The sequence below is a fragment of the Micromesistius poutassou genome (genome assembly GCF_964030765.1).
Source record: "Micromesistius poutassou genome assembly, chromosome: 2".
Lineage (NCBI taxonomy): Eukaryota > Metazoa > Chordata > Actinopteri > Gadiformes > Gadidae > Micromesistius > Micromesistius poutassou.
In genome coordinates, this window is record NC_140272.1 from 23,266,356 (window position 1) to 23,286,174 (window position 19,819).

A 19,819-nucleotide genomic window follows, 5' to 3' on the forward strand; every position below is an offset into this window, starting at 1 on the left:
GAGGTAACGGCAACATCCTCATGAATTATTTTTAGTATGATTGTTTTGACCAAGGATTACAGTTACAGTTATAATTTATTCTCTCTCTCTCTCTCTCTCTCTCTCTCTCTCTCTCTCTCTCTCTCTCTCTCTCTCTCTCTCTCTCTCTCTCTCTCTCTCTCTCTCTCTCTCTCTCTCTCTCACAAAAATAACATAGTTATAAATTATTATTTTACATAGTTATTCTATTGTTCCAGGTAAGGGTTAGGGTTAGGCCCTCTGTTGTCTACAGCCCTACAGACGGCCCTACAGACGGCCCTACAGACGGCCCTACAGACAGCCCTACAGACGGCCCTACAGACGGCCCTACAGACGGCCCTATTCACACCCCTTGACCCACAGCTCACTGCATTGGTTAAGACCTAACGTGGTTCAGACTAAAGAGTAGACAATGTTTCACACTGTCGCCGCCTCCCGCCATCGTCACGGTTTGTCGAGTCGTGCTGAATCTCTTTAAAGTCACACATTAGTCTTCCTTCTTAGTGTTCGTGTTCTTTCTTACTCATTTCCCACGTACCACTGAACCCGTGTAAATGGATTACCCGGCATGGTGAATTACAGGAGTTTCTGTCATTTATAATATATTTATAATACATCAGAGGCCCGGAAATATCAGATGGCAATGACCCACTGGGAGAGGCTGTTCAGGACCAGTACAGAGTCTGTTCAGGACCAGTGCTGAGTCTGTTCAGGACCAGTACAGAGTCTGTTCAGGACCAGTACAGAGTCTGTTCAGGACCAGTACAGAGGCTGTTCAGGACCAGTACAGAGTCTGTTCAGGACCAGTGCTGAGTCTGTTCAGGACCAGTACAGAGTCTGTTCAGGACCAGTGCTGAGTCTGTTCAGGACCAGTGCTGAGTCTGTTCAGGACCAGTACTGAGTCTGTTCAGGACCAGTACAGAGTCTGTTCAGGACCAGTGCTGAGTCTGTTCAGGACCAGTACTGAGTCTGTTCAGGACCAGTACAGAGGCTGTTCAGGACCAGTACTGAGTCTGTTCAGGACCAGTACTGAGTCAGGACCAGTACCGAGTCTGTTCAGGACCAGTGCTGAGTCTGTTCAGGACCAGTACTGAGTCTGTTCAGGACCAGTGCTGAGTCTGTTCAGGACCAGTACTGAGTCTGTTCAGGACCAGTACTGTTCAGGACCAGTACTGAGTCTGTTCAGGACCAGTACTGAGTCTGTTCAGGACCAGTGCTGAGTCTGTTCAGGACCAGTACTGAGTCAGGACCAGTACTGAGTCTGTTCAGGACCAGTACTGAGTCTGTTCAGGACCAGTACTGAGTCTGTTCAGGACCAGTGCTGAGTCTGTTCAGGACCAGTACTGAGTCTGTTCAGGACCAGTACTGTTCAGGACCAGTACTGAGTCTGTTCAGGACCAGTACTGAGTCTGTTCAGGACCAGTGCTGAGTCTGTTCAGGACCAGTACTGAGTCTGTTCAGGACCAGTACTGAGTCTGTTCAGGACCAGTACAGAGTCTGTTCAGGACCAGTGCTGAGTCTGTTCAGGACCAGTACAGAGTCTGTTCAGGACCAGTACAGAGTCTGTTCAGGACCAGTGCTGAGCTCCTCTAAAAGTCTAAAGTCAGGAGCTCTTAAAGAAATGTAGAGGGGACATCAAGAAGTGCTGTGATAATGAAGAGATCACATTTCCCAAGTCAAAGGAGAAAATATGATTAAATATAATTATTAATTGTTGTTTTTATTATTTTTTTTAAATGTGACATTTATGGAAGTACTTTTTATTCATGGTGGTTCATTATGGTTTATGGTTCAGGTGGTGTACTTCACCGCCACCTTCCCCTACCTGATGGCTCTATGGTTTATGGTTCTACCCCCCCTGTCAGGTGGTGTACTTCACCGCCACCTTCCCCTACCTGATGGCTCTATGGTTTATGGTTCTACCCCCCCCCCCCCCCCCCCCTGTCAGGTGGTGTACTTCACCGCCACCTTCCCCTACCTGATGGCTCTATGGTTTATGGTTCTACCCCCCCTGTCAGGTGGTGTACTTCACCGCCACCTTCCCCTACCTGATGGCTCTATGGTTTATGGTTCTACCCCCCCCCCCCCCCTGTCAGGTGGTGTACTTCACCGCCACCTTCCCCTACCTGATGGCTCTATGGTTTATGGTTCTACCCCCCCTGTCAGGTGGTGTACTTCACCGCCACCTTCCCCTACCTGATGCTGCTGGTGCTGCTGGTCCGGGGGCTGACGCTGCCCGGGGCCGGCGACGGGATCCGCTTCTACCTGTACCCGGACCCCGCCCGGCTCTCCGACCCCATGGTGACACTACAGCGCTGCCTCACCCCTTCATGCACACATTCACACATTCACCCACCGACGGCCAGTGTTGGGGTAGTTACTAGTAGTTAGTTAAGTAATTAGTTACTTATTACTAGTTACTTCTGTAAATTGTCTTATGTGTTTATTGTATAAATGTATACAAAATGGCACATAGCACCATATGAAAGAACAATGTCCCTGTCTGCAGGATGAAGGAGGCTGTGGTGAGGTCAATCAGTAGCAACACGCAAGTCTCAAAACACAGGCTTCTGGAAAGATGAGAACAGAAATCTTCTCCTGAGAACAAAACCAGCTTGTTATTAGATTAATGGCAAACAAAAATTAAGTGGTCAATGAATAATATAAAAATAAAGGTCACTTTATCCCCTACAATTAAAACAGAAATGCACTTCGGTGGCGGTGACACATGCTGTTACTTTATGCGATGGTCCAAAGGCTAAATGAACCTATTTCGCAAGCTATGACATCGTAAGTGTCTTCCTCTCTCCCTCTTGCAGGCAAGAGCAGCCTTCTCACGTTTAAAACTAATGCTGTCTATCCAGGGCTCCGTCAGAGCAGCCTTCTCACGTTTAAAACTAATGCTGTCTATCCAGGGCTCCGTCAGAGCAGCCTTCTCACGTTTAAAACTAATGCTGTCTATCCAGGGCTCCGTCAGAGCAGCCTTCTCACGTTTAAAACGAATGCTGTCTATCCAGGGCACCGTCATTCCTAAGTGACTTTTGTTGTTGGCGGACCAAATGTCCGCGGTGGTGGACACATGATCCAGGGACTCAAAAGTTATTTTGAGCTTCGATTCCATGTCTGAATAACACTTGTCCAGGTAATCGGATGTAGTCGGATGTTGGCTTGCGCGTCGCGGGTATTTGATCTAGTATTTTTCTAAATCTGGGTTGCGACAGTTGAAGGACGCCTGTCTCCTGGGCATAGAGTGCATTTCACTCTAATATTTTTGTCCTGTCGAGCTATAAACTGGAAGTAGTGAGAATATCGCCACTGGCCGAAACCCCCTGGCTCCGTCTCCGTCTCCGTCTCCATTTCCCTCTCTCCTTCGCACCTGCAGCTACGTCACTCAAATCGATCGCTATGGCAACGTGCCGAGGCAAGCTGCACACACACAGGCAGCACACACACACACACACACAGGCAGCACACACACACACACACACACACACACACACACACACACACACACACACACACACACACACACAGGCAACACACACACACACACACAGGCAACACACACACACACACACACACACACAGGCAACACACACACAGGCAGCATGCACCACTTAAACAGATCAGAACGTTGCACACAGGCAAACACGGCTTGGGTAACACAGGAACGCGCGTTCCTATAGTCTAGTAAATTAGTGTAGTTACCGATATTTTTTGTGTAATGCGTTACTTTGTAACTCGTTACCCCCAACGCTGCCGACGGCGGAGTCGACCACGCAGGGCAACAGCGGGTCAGGAGCAGTCAGGGGGAGGCGTCTCGCTCAGGGACACCTCCACACTCCACTAGAGGAGCCGGGGGTCGAACCAGCAACCTTCTGGTTACCAGCCGACCCGATCCTTCATCAGCTCTACAAGTTCACTACTATTCCATCATTTACACCGGCTAAAAAAGAGGCCATGGGCTGGGGCCCCAGGGGCCCATGCATTCAGGGGCCCTGGATTATTTTTCAAGAATGGCGGGCCCTTGGTCACGCCCGGGCCCCTGCCCTCCCTGTTAGCTGCTGCCTTCTGGCACATGTTGGTTGTTGATTTCTCCGCTTTAAACTCAAAAGACAAATGAACACCTGACGACAAGTGACGTTTGGAAGCACCCCACCGCGGTGGCAGAAGTTCAAACAAGACGTTTCCCAACAGAGCAAGACCTCAACGGAATAGTTTGGTGTCACAGACAAAGTAGATATGATTTGCGTTCGGGGTATTGATGAGATGTGATACATTAAGATAATAGCTTTACCTAACCTTTGACCTTTCTGATTTGTATTACATTTTCTGGAACGATGGGACCCCTACGTTGATGCCTTAGTGCCTCAAAGTGACGTGACGCGTCACAGCCTCCATCTAGATTAGTGCGTTATCTTTGCTCTCCGGCTGTCTTGTGATATTTGATTATTGTTATTATTGTGTGTCGATACTGATTGGATATATACACCTCTGTTTAACCACCTTCAGTGACAGCCTGTTTGTGTTTGTAGGTGTGGATGGACGCAGGCACTCAGATCTTCTATTCATACGCCATCTGTATCGGATGTCTCACTGCACTGGGAAGCTACAATAAGTACAACAACAACTGTTACAAGTAAGTACTAGCAGCATCAAACCAACATGCCAGGGCATTCTCAGTGACAGAGATCTCACACTATCTGCTCTAGAGCAGTGGTTCTCAACCTTTTTTCAGTGATGTACCCCCTGTCAAATATTTTTTCAGCCAAGTACCCCCTAACCAGCGCAAAGCTTTTTTGTTTTGGGCTCCTTTGCCACTCGTCCCTCCGTGTTTTCAAAAGAATTGCTGCTACGCTTCAACCACGACTCCATCGTTGATCCAAGTGATTGACAGGTGACGCCAGGTGGCATGTGACAGGTCGGGTCGAACCATCCTGCTATGGGGGAGACTCTGGGTTTTAAGGATAATGAAATTTAATAGCCTACTGAATATAAAATTAATACTTATACTTATATTATTACTTATATATTTTCCTGAAATATTTATTAAATAATATTTTTTTAAAGGAGTTTTGCATGGATGCTACTTTTTCAAAAATATGTATATTTTAAAATGTCACGTACCCCCAGTGGTACACATACCCCCATTTGAGAACCACTGCTCTAGAGGAATGTTAGGCCCCGTCCACACGGAAACTATTTTTTGGTGAAAACGCAGAAGTCTTTTGCGTTTGGGCCGACCGTCCAGACGGATCCGGCGTTTTCAGTGTCCGAAAGCACACTTTTTTGAAACCAGGTCCCAGGGTGGAAAAGAGAAAAACGGCCCTATGCGTTTTGGTGTTGGGATTCGTGTGGACGCCAGATCCACAAACTATAACGTAATCGCCCCCCACCAGGTGGCAACGTTAGATCTCCGTCTAATTAGTTTTGTTTGATTTGATTTGTATTATTTTTGTAGCTTTAAATACAGCCCCTTGGTGAATGGAATTACTAACTGTACATTAAAAAGTATTTCTGCTCAATCTAGGTTCAAGGTTTAACAACTGCTTTCTCCTCCTGGACTGCATGCTAGTGTACAGCGCTCAGGCTTGATGTGTTCTTTTATTGGTGGAGAACCAGCGCCACACAGTGGCCTTGAATATGTACTACAGAGTTTCTACAGCTAGATGCGTTTTTGCATGCGTGTTGACGGGGGCCATAAACGATGTGTAGAATTGGCATCCATATTTACATATGCAAACGCATGCATTCATGTCACCACACCAACACTGTCTTCTGTCTCCCCAGGGACTGTGTTTATCTCTGCCTTCTGAACAGTGCCACCAGCTTCGTCGCGGGCTTCGCCATCTTCTCTGCTCTTGGTTTCATGGCCTATGAGCAGAACGTAGACATATCCAAAGTAGCGGAGTCAGGTGAGCCCGGGGGTCAGAGAAGGTAGCATTGAGCCACAGACATTGAGTTATCTTCACTGAACTATGTTTATACACAGGCACACACTATATAAACTATATAAACACACGTTTATATAGAAATATGTATCCAAGTATGTATCTCTGGTCATGTTCTTTATATCTCTGGTCATGTTCTTTATATCTCTGGTCATGTTCTTTATATCTCTGGTCATGTTCTTTATATCTCTGGTCATGTTCTTTATATCTCTGGTCATGTTCTTTATATCTCTGGTCATGTTCTTTATATCTCTGGTCATGTTCTTTATATCTCTGGTCATGTTCTTTATATCTCTGGTCATGTTCTTTATATCTCTGGTCATGTTCTTTCGGTCTCAGACCTTCTTGCCTCTTGGCCACGTGGCTCAGGAGGTAGAGAGGGTCGGCTGGTAACCTGAAGGTTGCTGGTTCGATCCCCGGCTCCTCCTGGCTGCGTGTGGAGGTGTCCCTGAGCGAGACGCCTCACCCTGACTGCTACCGACGAGCTGGCTGTCGCCCTGCGTGGCTGACTCCGCCGTCGGTGGGTGAATGTGTGCATGAATGGGTGAATGTGAGGCAGTGTTGTGTGGCAACATACTGGTTAGAAAAGCGAGGTATGAATGCACTCCATTTCCCGTTTTGCCGTTGGCCCAGGTCCCGGCCTGGCCTTCATCGCGTACCCCCGTGCGGTGGCCATGATGCCCTTCCCTCAGCTGTGGGCCGTCCTCTTCTTCCTCATGATCATCTTACTGGGACTGGACAGTCAGGTCAGCTGGCGTGGAGCCGTCAGAACCTTCTGTTGTTTTCCTGGCTGAGCAGCTCACAGTCAGACCCAGCTGAGGCGTCGCAGCACGTGAACGGATCTGCTCTTGTGTGTCTGCAGTTCGTAGGCCTGGAGGCTCTGACCACCTCCATCTCCGACATGTACCCCGAGTTCTTCCACACCGGCCATCGCCGCAAAATCCTCCTTCTCATCATTTGCGTGGGATGCTTCTTCGTGGGCCTGCTGATGGTGACAGAAGTGAGACTCTCCCGTCGTCAGACGCGTTGATAATGCGTGTGATCCATGGTGTTGATAATGAGTGTGATCCATGGTGTTGATAATGCGTGTGACCCATGGTGTTGATAATGAGTGTGATCAGCCGTGGTGATGATGTTTCTAACACCTCGTCCCTCTCTCACACAGGGCGGACTGTACATCTTCCAGTTGTTTGACTACTACGCCTGCAGTGGGATGACTCTGCTTCTGTTGGCCATCCTGCAGTCGACGTGCATTGGCTGGGTGTTTGGTGAGAGGCCTTAGCTTGGCAAGACCAATCGGAGGAGGGCGTTGTGATAGGAGGCGGGCTTTAGTTAATGATGCAAGAGAGACGACAGAGAGAGATAGAGATAGACGGTAAGAACCAAGTCAGAGTAGCTTTGTCTTTTATGTTAAGAAATGGTGGGCCCCTGGTCATGGCCAGGCCCCTGGTCATGGCCGGGCCCTTGGTCATGGCCGGGCCCCTGGTCATGGCCGGGCCCCTGGTCATGGCCGGGCCCCTGCCCTCCCTATTGGCTGCTGCCTTCTAGAACAAGACGTATCCCAACAGAACAAGACCGTAACGGAACAGTTTGGTGTCACAGACAAAGTAGATTTATATTTTAAGATAATAGCTTTACCTAACCTTTGACGATTCTTATTTGTATAAAATGTTCTGAAATGATTGGACCCCTACACTGATGCTTCAGTGCCTCAGTACCCTTATGGTGGGCGGGGTTTAAGACAGTACCCTTATGGTGGGCGGGGTTTAAGACAGTACCCTTATGGTGGGTGGGGTTTAAGACAGTACCCTTATGGTGGGCGGGGTTTAAGACAGTACCCTTATGGTGGGCGGGGTTTAAGACAGTACCCTTATGGTGGGCGGGGTTTAAGACAGTACCCTTATGGTGGGCGGGGTTTAAGACAGTACCCTTATGGTGGGCGGGGTTTAAGACAGTACCCTTATGGTGGGCGGGGTTTAAGACAGTACCCTTATGGTGGGCGGGGTTTAAGACAGTACCCTTATGGTGGGCGGGGTTTAAGACAGTACCCTTATGGTGGGCGGGGTTTAAGACAGTACCCTTATGGTGGGCGGGGTTTAAGACAGTACCCTTATGGTGGGTGGGGTTTAAGACAGTACCCTTATGGAAAAAGGAAAAAGAAGAACGCGCACAATGAACAAAGAGCAACAATGTAGGACGTCCAAGAAGGACGGCAAACTTTTGCGCAACATTTTCTTCAATAAACAAAGCTTTCACCGTTGTCCAGAAACGCAAACCGTTCCTCACCGATTCATACCGAACCGAACCCGCCAGTTGAAACGCGCCATTTGTATCCAGCAACCACAACACAGTCCCTGATTGGCCGGTTATGTCGTATGTGGGCGGCCAGCGGTCCACACTGATCTGTAGCCAAACTAAACTTAGGTCAGGTGATAAGGATCGTCTCCAGGCTGTAGGATTCATTCGTTCATTTGGCTCAATGTTTTCTTTCGTCCCACAGGCGCAGACCGTTTTTATGACGTCATAGAGGACATGATTGGATACAGACCATTTCCCCTCATCAAGTACTGTTTGAAATATGTCACTCCAGTTATCTGCTTTGTAAGTTGTGTGGTCAATTCTCCCAAATTAGTTTACGTCCTTCTTTTGTGCCACGACACAAGGTCTGTCTATTTAGACTTTGGCGCCATACAATTTCCAAAAACCCATGAAGCGTTTTTGTGTCTTTCTCTCTTCCCACGTGTTAAGGCGACGTTTGTGTTCTCCTTGGCGAAGTACACACCCCTGAAGTTTAACAACACGCTGGACTATCCGTGGTGGGGCATGCTCCTGGGCTGGTGGTTCACGCTGTCCTCCACCCTCTTGGTGCCCCTGTGGATGATCTTCAAGGTCGCAATCACACCCGGCACACTGAGAACGGTAAGCAGTTTCTTTATCTGGTCGGATGGTTTTTTTATCTTCATTGTCAGCTGCATGAGCCCCTTTCACACACTGCAGTGTTCCCCCGCATAACCTGCAGGGGGTCGTGCGTGGCTGGGAACGCCCGCTCAGGACCGGGTAGCGTCCCGGTCCCCAGCGTCGAGGCTGTGACCGAACGAGAGGCCCCTGAGTGGTTGGTCCGTCGGACATAAGGCGCTTTCACGTGGGGCGAGCGAACCAATCACAACACTTGGCTCGTGTGTTTTCACGGGCCAATAGACCTCTGAAGAATAAGTCCCGCCTCCGAGGCTCCGGTTCCCTCGGTCAAACGTCTACGGGGAACAACACGGGGTTTATGAATGATCGTACATAACAAACTCTGTAGGGGGCGGAGAAGTAAAAGCTGCGTCACGTTTTGAACTAAACACTTTTTCCATCTAGTTTCCACTGGGGTTTGGATTGTTGGTGCCGTTAAAGTAGTAAACGATTGTTAATGCTAACCGGGAGCTAGTTCCAATCTGCGCAGACTTCATACGTCCTGCTTGTTGGGGAGGAGGGAGGGCTGCCACCAGTCACAACCTACCGTGATGGTCACTTCACGCGTGATTTCAGTGGTGTATAAAACTTATTCACTGGCGAGGTTCAGCCTCTTTTCCCGTGATAAGAGTTTGTTGGCTGTTATTGAGATTTAGATCGATTTGATCGGTTTCACACATGAACGAGCAGCGTTGGCGCCACCTCCGTAGGCGGGCTCTGGTGCCACTGAACTCCATTTCGGTGAAGACAAACTATGAAACATTGCCGTTGCCGTTGCTATGCAACCTTGACTGGGAGAGTCATGTGTTCTAAGTCTGTGCAGATCCGGGTTAGCATAATTCTTCATCATAATAGTTTACTACTTTGACTGCACCGACAATCCAAACCCCAGTGGAAACTAGAGGGAAAAGTGTGTAGTTCAAAACGTGACGCAGCTTTTACTTCTCCGCCCCCCACAGAGTTTGTTATGTACGATCGTTCATAAACCCCGTGTTGTTCCCCGTAGACGTTTGACCGAGGGAACCGGAGCCTCGGAGGCGGGACTTATTCTTCAGAGGTCTATGCTTCTCGGGGGATTTCATAATAATATCAATACAGCTTATTTTGTTTGCAAACTATCTCCTTTATTCAAGAATGGCTGAAAACTGGACAGATTCCACAATAAGTCGGCAGGTATTTTGGTGTATGAATCCACAGGTGTTGCACTACGCCCCCTGACTAGCGCCCCCTGACTAGCGCCTCTAGCGCCCCCTGACTAGCGTCCTGTGACTAGCGCCCCCTGACTAGCGCCCCCTGACTAGTGCCCCCTGACTAGCGCCTCTAGCGCCCCCTGACTAGCACCCCCTGAATAGCGCCCTGTGACTAGCGCCCCCTGACTAGCGCCCCCTGACTAGCGCCCCCTGACTAGCACCCCCTGACTAGCACCCCCTGACTAGCGCCCTGTGACTAGCGCCCCCTGACTAGCGCCCCCTGACTACAACCCCTGACTAGCGTCTCTAGCGCCCCCTGACTAGCGCCCTGTGACTAGCGTCTCTAGCGCCCCCTGACTAGCGCCCTGTGACTAGTGCCTCTAGCGCCCCCTGACTAGCGCCCTGTGACTAGCGCCCCCTGACTAGCGCCCCCTGACTAGCGCCCTGTGACTAGCGTTTCTAGCGCCCCCTGACTAGCGCCCTGTGACTAGCGCCCTGTGACTAGCGCCCCCTGACTAGCGCCCCCTGACTAGCGCCCCCTGACTAGCGCCCTGTGACTAGCGCCCCCTGACTAGCACCCTGTGACTAGCGCCCCCTGACTAGCGCCCCCTGACTAGCACCCCCTGACTAGCGCCCTGTGACTAGCGCCCCCTGACTAGCGCCCCCTGACTAGCGCCCCCTGACTAGCGCCCCCTGACTAGCGCCCCCTGACTAGCGCCCCCTGACTAGCGCCCCCTGACTAGCGCCCCCTGACTAGCGCCCTGTGACTAGCGCCCCCTGACTAGCACCCCCTGACTAGCGCCCTGTGACTAGCGCCCCCTGACTAGCGCCCCCTGACTAGCGCCCCCTGACTAGCGTCTCTAGCGCCCTGTGACTAGCGCCCCCTGACTAGCGCCCTGTGACTAGCGCCCTGTGACTAGCGTCTCTAGCGCCCCCTGACTAGCGCCTCTAGCGCCCCCTGACTAGCGCCCCCTGACTAGCGTTTCTAGCGCCCCCTGACTAGCGCCCTGTGACTAGCGTTTCTAGCGCCCCCTGACTAGCGCCCCCTGACTAGCGCCCTGACTAGCGCCTCTAGCGCCCCCTGACTAGCGCCTCTAGCGCCCCCTGACTAGCGTCTCTAGCGCCCCCTGACTAGCGCCCTGTGACTAGCGTCTCTAGCGCCCCCTGACTAGCGCCCCATGACTAGCGCCCCCTGACTAGCGTCTCTAGCGCCCCCTGACTAGCGTCTCTAGCGCCCCCTGACTAGCGCCCCCTGACTAGCGTCTCTAGTGCCCTGTGACTAGCGCCCCCTGACTAGCGCCTCTAGCGCCCCCTGACTAGCGCCCCCTGACTAGCGTCTCTAGCGCCCCCTGACTAGCGCCTCTAGCGCCCCCTGACTAGCGCCTCTAGCGCCCCCTGACTAGCGTTTCTAGCGCCCCCTGACTAGCGCCCTGTGACTAGCGTTTCTAGCGCCCCCTGACTAGCGCCCCCTGACTAGCGCCCTGACTAGCGCCTCTAGCGCCCCCTGACTAGCGCCTCTAGCGCCCCCTGACTAGCGTCTCTAGCGCCCCCTGACTAGCGCCCTGTGACTAGCGTCTCTAGCGCCCCCTGACTAGCGCCCCATGACTAGCGCCCCCTGACTAGCGTCTCTAGTGCCCTGTGACTAGCGCCCCCTGACTAGCGCCTCTAGCGCCCCCTGACTAGCGCCCCCTGACTAGCGCCTCTAGCGCCCCCTGACTAGCGCCTCTAGCGCCCCCTGACTAGCGCCTCTAGCGCCCCCTGACTAGCGTCTCTAGCGCCCCCTGACTAGCGCCCTGTGACTAGCGTCTCTAGCGCCCCCTGACTAGCGCCCCATGACTAGCGCCCCCTGACTAGCGCCCCCTGACTAGCGTCTCTAGCGCCCCCTGACTAGCGTCTCTAGCGCCCCCTGACTAGCGCCCCCTGACTAGCGTCTCTAGTGCCCTGTGACTAGCGCCCCCTGACTAGCGTCTCTAGTGCCCTGTGACTAGCGCCCCCTGACTAGCGCCCTGTGACTAGCGCCCCCTGACTAGCGCCCTGTGACTAGCGTCTCTAGCGCCCCCTGACTAGCGCCCCATGACTAGCGCCCCCTGACTAGCGTCTCTAGCGCCCCCTGACTAGCGCCCCCTGACTAGCGTCTCTAGCGCCCCCTGACTAGCGTCCTGTGACTAGCGTCTCTAGCGCCCCCTGACTAGCGCCCTGTGACTAGCGTCTCTAGCGCCCCCTGACTAGCGCCCCATGACTAGCGCCCCCTGACTAGCGTCTCTAGCGCCCCCTGACTAGCGCCCCCTGACTAGCGTCTCTAGCGCCCCCTGACTAGCGCCCTGTGACTAGCGCCCTGTGACTAGCGCCCCCTGACTAGCGTCTCTAGCGCCCCCTGACTAGCGCCCTGTGACTAGCGCCCCCTGACTAGCGCCCCCTGACTAGCGCCCCCTGACTAGCGCCCCATGACTAGCGCCCCCTGACTAGCGTCTCTAGCGCCCCCTGACTAGCGCCCTGTGACTAGCGTCTCTAGCGCCCTGTGACTAGCGCCCCATGACTAGCGCCCCCTGACTAGCGTCTCTAGCGCCCCCTGACTAGCGCCCCCTGACTAGCGCCCCCTGACTAGCGTCTCTAGCGCCCCCTGACTAGCGTCCTGTGACTAGTGCCTCTAGCGCCCTGTGACTAGCGCCCTGTGACTAGCGCCCCCTGACTAGCGTCTCTAGCGCCCCCTGACTAGCGCCCTGTGACTAGCGTCTCTAGCGCCCCCTGACTAGCGCCCTGTGACTAGCGCCCCCTGACTAGCGCCCTGTGACTAGCGTTTCTAGCGCCCCCTGACTAGCGCCTCTAGCGCCCCCTGACTAGCGTCTCTAGCGCCCCCTGACTAGCGCCCTGTGACTAGCGTCTCTAGCGCCCCCTGACTAGCGCCCCCTGACTAGCGCCCTGACTAGCGCCTCTAGCGCCCCCTGACTAGCGCCTCTAGCGCCCCCTGACTAGCGTCTCTAGCGCCCCCTGACTAGCGTCTCTAGCGCCCCCTGACTAGCACCCCCTGACTAGCGTCTCTAGCGCCCCCTGACTAGCGCCCTGTGACTAGCGTCTCTAGCGCCCCCTGACTAGCGCCTCTAGCGCCCCCTGACTAGCGCCCCCTGACTAGCGTCTCTAGCGCCCCCTGACTAGCACCCCCTGACTAGCGTCTCTAGCGCCCCCTGACTAGCGCCCTGTGACTAGCGTCTCTAGCGCCCCCTGACTAGCGCCTCTAGCGCCCCCTGACTAGCGCCCTGACTAGCGCCTCTAGCGCCCCCTGACTAGCGCCTCTAGCGCCCCCTGACTAGCGTCTCTAGCGCCCTGTGACTAGCGCCCCCTGACTAGCGTCTCTAGCGCCCCCTGACTAGCACCCCCTGACTAGCGTCTCTAGCGCCCCCTGACTAGCGTCTCTAGCGCCCCCTGACTAGCACCCCCTGACTAGCGCCCCCTGACTAGCGCCCTGTGACTAGCGTCTCTAGCGCCCCCTGACTAGCGTCCTGTGACTAGCGCCTCTAGCGCCCTGTGACTAGCGCCCTGTGACTAGCGTCTCTAGCGCCCCCTGACTAGCGCCCTGTGACTAGCGTCTCTAGCGCCCCCTGACTAGCGCCCTGTGACTAGCGCCCCCTGACTAGCGCCCCCTGACTAGCGCCCTGTGACTAGCGTTTCTAGCGCCCCCTGACTAGCGCCTCTAGCGCCCCCTGACTAGCGTCTCTAGCGCCCTGTGACTAGCGCCCCCTGACTAGCGTCTCTAGCGCCCCCTGACTAGCGCCCCCTGACTAGCGTCTCTAGCGCCCCCTGACTAGCGTCTCTAGCGCCCCCTGACTAGCGCCCCCTGACTAGCGCCTCTAGCGCCCCCTGACTAGCGCCTCTAGCGCCCCCTGACTAGCGCCCCCTGACTAGCGTCTCTAGCGCCCCCTGACTAGCGCCTCTAGCGCCCCCTGACTAGCGCCTCTAGCGCCCCCTGACTAGCGTTTCTAGCGCCCCCTGACTAGCGCCCTGTGACTAGCGTTTCTAGCGCCCCCTGACTAGCGCCCCCTGACTAGCGCCCTGACTAGCGCCTCTAGCGCCCCCTGACTAGCGCCTCTAGCGCCCCCTGACTAGCGTCTCTAGCGCCCCCTGACTAGCGCCCTGTGACTAGCGTCTCTAGCGCCCCCTGACTAGCGCCCCATGACTAGCGCCCCCTGACTAGCGTCTCTAGTGCCCTGTGACTAGCGCCCCCTGACTAGCGCCTCTAGCGCCCCCTGACTAGCGCCCCCTGACTAGCGCCTCTAGCGCCCCCTGACTAGCGCCTCTAGCGCCCCCTGACTAGCGCCTCTAGCGCCCCCTGACTAGCGTCTCTAGCGCCCCCTGACTAGCGCCCTGTGACTAGCGTCTCTAGCGCCCCCTGACTAGCGCCCCATGACTAGCGCCCCCTGACTAGCGCCCCCTGACTAGCGTCTCTAGCGCCCCCTGACTAGCGTCTCTAGCGCCCCCTGACTAGCGCCCCCTGACTAGCGTCTCTAGTGCCCTGTGACTAGCGCCCCCTGACTAGCGTCTCTAGTGCCCTGTGACTAGCGCCCCCTGACTAGCGCCCTGTGACTAGCGCCCCCTGACTAGCGCCCTGTGACTAGCGTCTCTAGCGCCCCCTGACTAGCGCCCCATGACTAGCGCCCCCTGACTAGCGTCTCTAGCGCCCCCTGACTAGCGCCCCCTGACTAGCGTCTCTAGCGCCCCCTGACTAGCGTCCTGTGACTAGCGTCTCTAGCGCCCCCTGACTAGCGCCCTGTGACTAGCGTCTCTAGCGCCCCCTGACTAGCGCCCCATGACTAGCGCCCCCTGACTAGCGTCTCTAGCGCCCCCTGACTAGCGCCCCCTGACTAGCGTCTCTAGCGCCCCCTGACTAGCGCCCTGTGACTAGCGCCCTGTGACTAGCGCCCCCTGACTAGCGTCTCTAGCGCCCCCTGACTAGCGCCCTGTGACTAGCGCCCCCTGACTAGCGCCCCCTGACTAGCGCCCCCTGACTAGCGCCCCATGACTAGCGCCCCCTGACTAGCGTCTCTAGCGCCCCCTGACTAGCGCCCTGTGACTAGCGTCTCTAGCGCCCTGTGACTAGCGCCCCATGACTAGCGCCCCCTGACTAGCGTCTCTAGCGCCCCCTGACTAGCGCCCCCTGACTAGCGCCCCCTGACTAGCGTCTCTAGCGCCCCCTGACTAGCGTCCTGTGACTAGTGCCTCTAGCGCCCTGTGACTAGCGCCCTGTGACTAGCGCCCCCTGACTAGCGTCTCTAGCGCCCCCTGACTAGCGCCCTGTGACTAGCGTCTCTAGCGCCCCCTGACTAGCGCCCTGTGACTAGCGCCCCCTGACTAGCGCCCTGTGACTAGCGTTTCTAGCGCCCCCTGACTAGCGCCTCTAGCGCCCCCTGACTAGCGTCTCTAGCGCCCCCTGACTAGCGCCCTGTGACTAGCGTCTCTAGCGCCCCCTGACTAGCGCCCCCTGACTAGCGCCCTGACTAGCGCCTCTAGCGCCCCCTGACTAGCGCCTCTAGCGCCCCCTGACTAGCGTCTCTAGCGCCCCCTGACTAGCGTCTCTAGCGCCCCCTGACTAGCACCCCCTGACTAGCGTCTCTAGCGCCCCCTGACTAGCGCCCTGTGACTAGCGTCTCTAGCGCCCCCTGACTAGCGCCTCTAGCGCCCCCTGACTAGCGCCCCCTGACTAGCGTCTCTAGCGCCCCCTGACTAGCACCCCCTGACTAGCGTCTCTAGCGCCCCCTGACTAGCGCCCTGTGACTAGCGTCTCTAGCGCCCCCTGACTAGCGCCTCTAGCGCCCCCTGACTAGCGCCCCCTGACTAGCGCCCTGACTAGCGCCTCTAGCGCCCCCTGACTAGCGCCTCTAGCGCCCCCTGACTAGCGTCTCTAGCGCCCTGTGACTAGCGCCCCCTGACTAGCGTCTCTAGCGCCCCCTGACTAGCACCCCCTGACTAGCGTCTCTAGCGCCCCCTGACTAGCGTCTCTAGCGCCCCCTGACTAGCACCCCCTGACTAGCGCCCCCTGACTAGCGCCCTGTGACTAGCGTCTCTAGCGCCCCCTGACTAGCGTCCTGTGACTAGCGCCTCTAGCGCCCTGTGACTAGCGCCCTGTGACTAGCGTCTCTAGCGCCCCCTGACTAGCGCCCTGTGACTAGCGTCTCTAGCGCCCCCTGACTAGCGCCCTGTGACTAGCGCCCCCTGACTAGCGCCCCCTGACTAGCGCCCTGTGACTAGCGTTTCTAGCGCCCCCTGACTAGCGCCTCTAGCGCCCCCTGACTAGCGCCTCTAGCGCCCCCTGACTAGCGTCTCTAGCGCCCTGTGACTAGCGCCCCCTGACTAGCGTCTCTAGCGCCCCCTGACTAGCGCCCCCTGACTAGCGTCTCTAGCGCCCCCTGACTAGCGTCTCTAGCGCCCCCTGACTAGCGCCCCCTGACTAGCGCCTCTAGCGCCCCCTGACTAGCGCCTCTAGCGCCCCCTGACTAGCGTCTCTAGCGCCCCCTGACTAGCGCCCCCTGACTAGCGCCCCCTGACTAGCGTCTCTAGTGCCCCCTGACTAGCGCCCCCTGACTAGCGTCTCTAGCGCCCCCTGACTAGCGCCTCTAGCGCCCCCTGACTAGCGTCTCTAGCGCCCCCTGACTAGCGCCCCCTGACTAGCGCCCCCTGACTAGCGTCTCTAGCGCCCCCTGACTAGCGCCCCCTGACTAGCGTCTCTAGTGCCCCCTGACTAGCGTCCTGTGACTAGCGCCTCTAGCGCCCTGTGACTAGCGCCCTGTGACTAGCGCCCCCTGACTAGCGCCTCTAGCGCCCTGTGACTAGCGCCCTGTGACTAGCGCCCCCTGACTAGCGTCTCTAGCGCCCCCTGACTAGCGCCCTGTGACTAGCGCCCCCTGACTAGCGCCCCCTGACTAGCGCCCTGACTAGCGCCCTGTCCACCGCCCTCAGCCCAGCCGTCCGTCAGCGCTGCGTGTGTCGACAGGGAAGAGCGTCACTCATTCACCGGGACCTGCGGGTTCTTCTCCTCTTCTGTTCCTTTGCAGCGGATCTCTGCGCTGTGCGCCCCCTCAGATGACCTGCCGCTGGCGCGACGAGCTAAAGCTACGGCGAGCGTGGAGTCAAAGTACCAGTCGACAGAACTGTCGGACGAGGCGGCGAGGCTTCAGGCGGACTGCCACCAGCCCGGGGTCTCTGCACTGCAGCCGTTTTAGGAGCAGGCGTTTGGTGATTCACTAACCAAACACAGCTACTGTTTTAACACGCGGTTAGCACTAGCGTCGTTGTCATCACAATGTGCCTTAACGATCATATTAACCAGTAACCGCGCTGCTGGGAATAATGCGCAAAAGGAAGGAATCGATTGTCCAGTTTACAGACGTCACAGCGACGGGTGAGGGCGTTTTGTCGTGACCAAAGAACTGTCTCGGCTCCAGGGCCACGGGGGGGTTTTAAACCAAGTCAAGTGCCAACATATAGTATAGCAGTATACATACAGTATAGTAGTATACATACAGTATAGTAGTATACATACAGTATAGTAGTATACGTACAGTATAGTAGTATACGTACAGTAGTGTACACATGTGAGGACATGTGAACCCTCTGAAAGTCAAACATACCGGGGCCAAAGAGTTACAAGATAAAATGCTAAACATTATGTTTGGATAAACAGGTCTATTTGATATAGTAAAGTATTTTTATCTTGATATATATATATATATATATATATATCTCCTGGCCCTCTCCCGCTCTGCCATAGAGAGGGGGAGAGGGTGATGTCTCCCCATGCACTTCTTCCTTGGTGTTTCACCGAGGACTGTTCACTGCCCCACAGCTCAGAGACCGGAAGAGAGATCAGCAATCGTACTTTGGTGGTAAGAGGGACCAAGGCTGACCGGAAGCCACCCCATAATACTAGGAGTAAACCGACCTTGTGTCGTTACCTTGCCCTGACCCTTGCCCTAGCGTGCCTTATGGTGTATGAATGAGATAAGCGTGTTTTCAGAGCGCATTTCACTCTAATGGTGAATTTTAAATGGTGCCCTGTGGTCTAGACTCTTCACATGAAGTGAAGTCTGCACATGAAATGTTGAAAATCCAGCTTTTGTTTGTCTCTCGTTTCCTACATTCTAAAAACCGGACGTTTTTGAAGGGCGTGGGATTATGCTAATGAGCACTGCTCTGATTGGACGCCTCAGTTCAAGATTTAACGAGGTGGAGGCGGAGCACAGCGTAAACAAGCTTGACGCCGTAGTTAACTGTATAGTTAACTATAACTATATAAACATGACCACCGCTGCAGAACCCACAGTGAGGGGCCATCGCGTGCATCGCCATTATTCATTTGGCGAAAAAGTGACATTCATTTTTATTCCCATCGTGGTCAAATTTATAGCTAGCTAAAGATATAGCTAAAAAATAAATGAGTTGAACCAACGCTACTCAGGAGCTTTGATATAGTCCCATTGCCAATGTTTGGTAATGTATGGTAATGCATGGTAATGTATGGCAGCGCACGGCGGAGGTAACAGCCTATTGAAGATTCTCAACACTAAGTACTCTTATTGCATCCTTAGTGGTAAATTACATTTATAAACTAATTATTACAACAAAACTTCAGAATGAGACTCAAAAAACAGGGGAGCTTTCAAGATTTCCCTCTACTGAGGTCATGATCGACATGTGTAACAAGTGGAAGAGCCCTTTCCAGAACACGCCCTCTTCAACAAGCTTCTGGCTCAGCCAATCAGGGCATTGGTTCCCTGATCGATTCAGGGAATCCGTCTTGCTCTTCAACCTCGGCTGAGGGCGATGGTGCTTATTTGTGCTGTTTAATTTAAACTCTTTTCGACCTTTCAATATTACCTACAGAAGATGTGTGTGAAAATGTGAATGTGCATAATTATAAAAAAATATTGTGATAATAACACTCCTTGATGGACTACAGGGCGATCAGTAGATAAACGGATCTCATCTTATTAAGTACTTAGTAAGTACTTAAATACTTACTAAGTACTTATTTAGTACTTACTAAATACTAGCTAAGTAGGCACCTTAAGTCTCCAGGACAATGCAAACGTGTTGCATAGCACTGGTCCCTCTAATATTAAGTTCTCATATTAAGTCATGGGTATATGAAAGTAGAAATATTCCACAAGAGTTGAATAGTTGGTACAAAAATACTGAAGTGTTTGTCTTAATGATGGTCTTATTTTGTGTCAGTATTTTGGTGTTTATGGTGGTTGTACTTTATTGTAATCATTTAAAAAACAATGTCAAATTCTTTTTTCACAGCAATAAAGGCACTAATGATTTTTGAAATAGTTATTGTCCTTTTTGGACGTTTAAACATCTATAACCGCTTTGAAATTGGACTGAAATCGTATCAATGCATTTAATATTGAAGCACTTCTATAGCTTTGTTACATGGTACCTTAAAATTAGTGGGGTTTTTTAAGTAACGCTGACTCATGTGATGGAAAAATTCATATGTTGCGACATTTGAGTCATATAGGCTTTGTTTTCCGTTCTGTGTATGGTCTGGCCACCCTGCTGTCTACATACTGACCTTTGAGCTCTGGTTCAGCCACCTCACATCACAGCTGTGGTCAGCTGCCCACCTTCCTCCTCAGAGTCCATCAGTATGATGACCCTTGTGCTCTGGTCAGCTGCCCATCTTCCTCCTCAGAGTCCATCATATGATGA

The 19,819-nt window shown here is 54.0% G+C and overlaps 1 protein-coding gene across 1 annotated transcript in view; it reads left to right on the top strand.

Annotated features, from left to right (window-relative positions):
• Nucleotides 1-19,394, top strand: part of LOC311338437 (sodium- and chloride-dependent GABA transporter 2-like) — a 32,026-nt gene extending 12,632 nt beyond the window's left edge. The window contains exons 7-15 of the mRNA XM_084463710.1: nt 2,185-2,319; nt 4,554-4,657; nt 5,809-5,933; nt 6,603-6,715; nt 6,832-6,969; nt 7,135-7,237; nt 8,470-8,570; nt 8,718-8,888; nt 17,158-19,394. Coding sequence (XP_084319836.1) covers nt 2,185-2,319; nt 4,554-4,657; nt 5,809-5,933; nt 6,603-6,715; nt 6,832-6,969; nt 7,135-7,237; nt 8,470-8,570; nt 8,718-8,888; nt 17,158-17,325 — 1,158 coding nt within the window. The 3' untranslated portion in view covers nt 17,326-19,394. The remainder of the gene's footprint in view (nt 1-2,184; nt 2,320-4,553; nt 4,658-5,808; nt 5,934-6,602; nt 6,716-6,831; nt 6,970-7,134; nt 7,238-8,469; nt 8,571-8,717; nt 8,889-17,157) is intronic.
• Nucleotides 19,395-19,819: the final 425 nt, after the last annotated feature.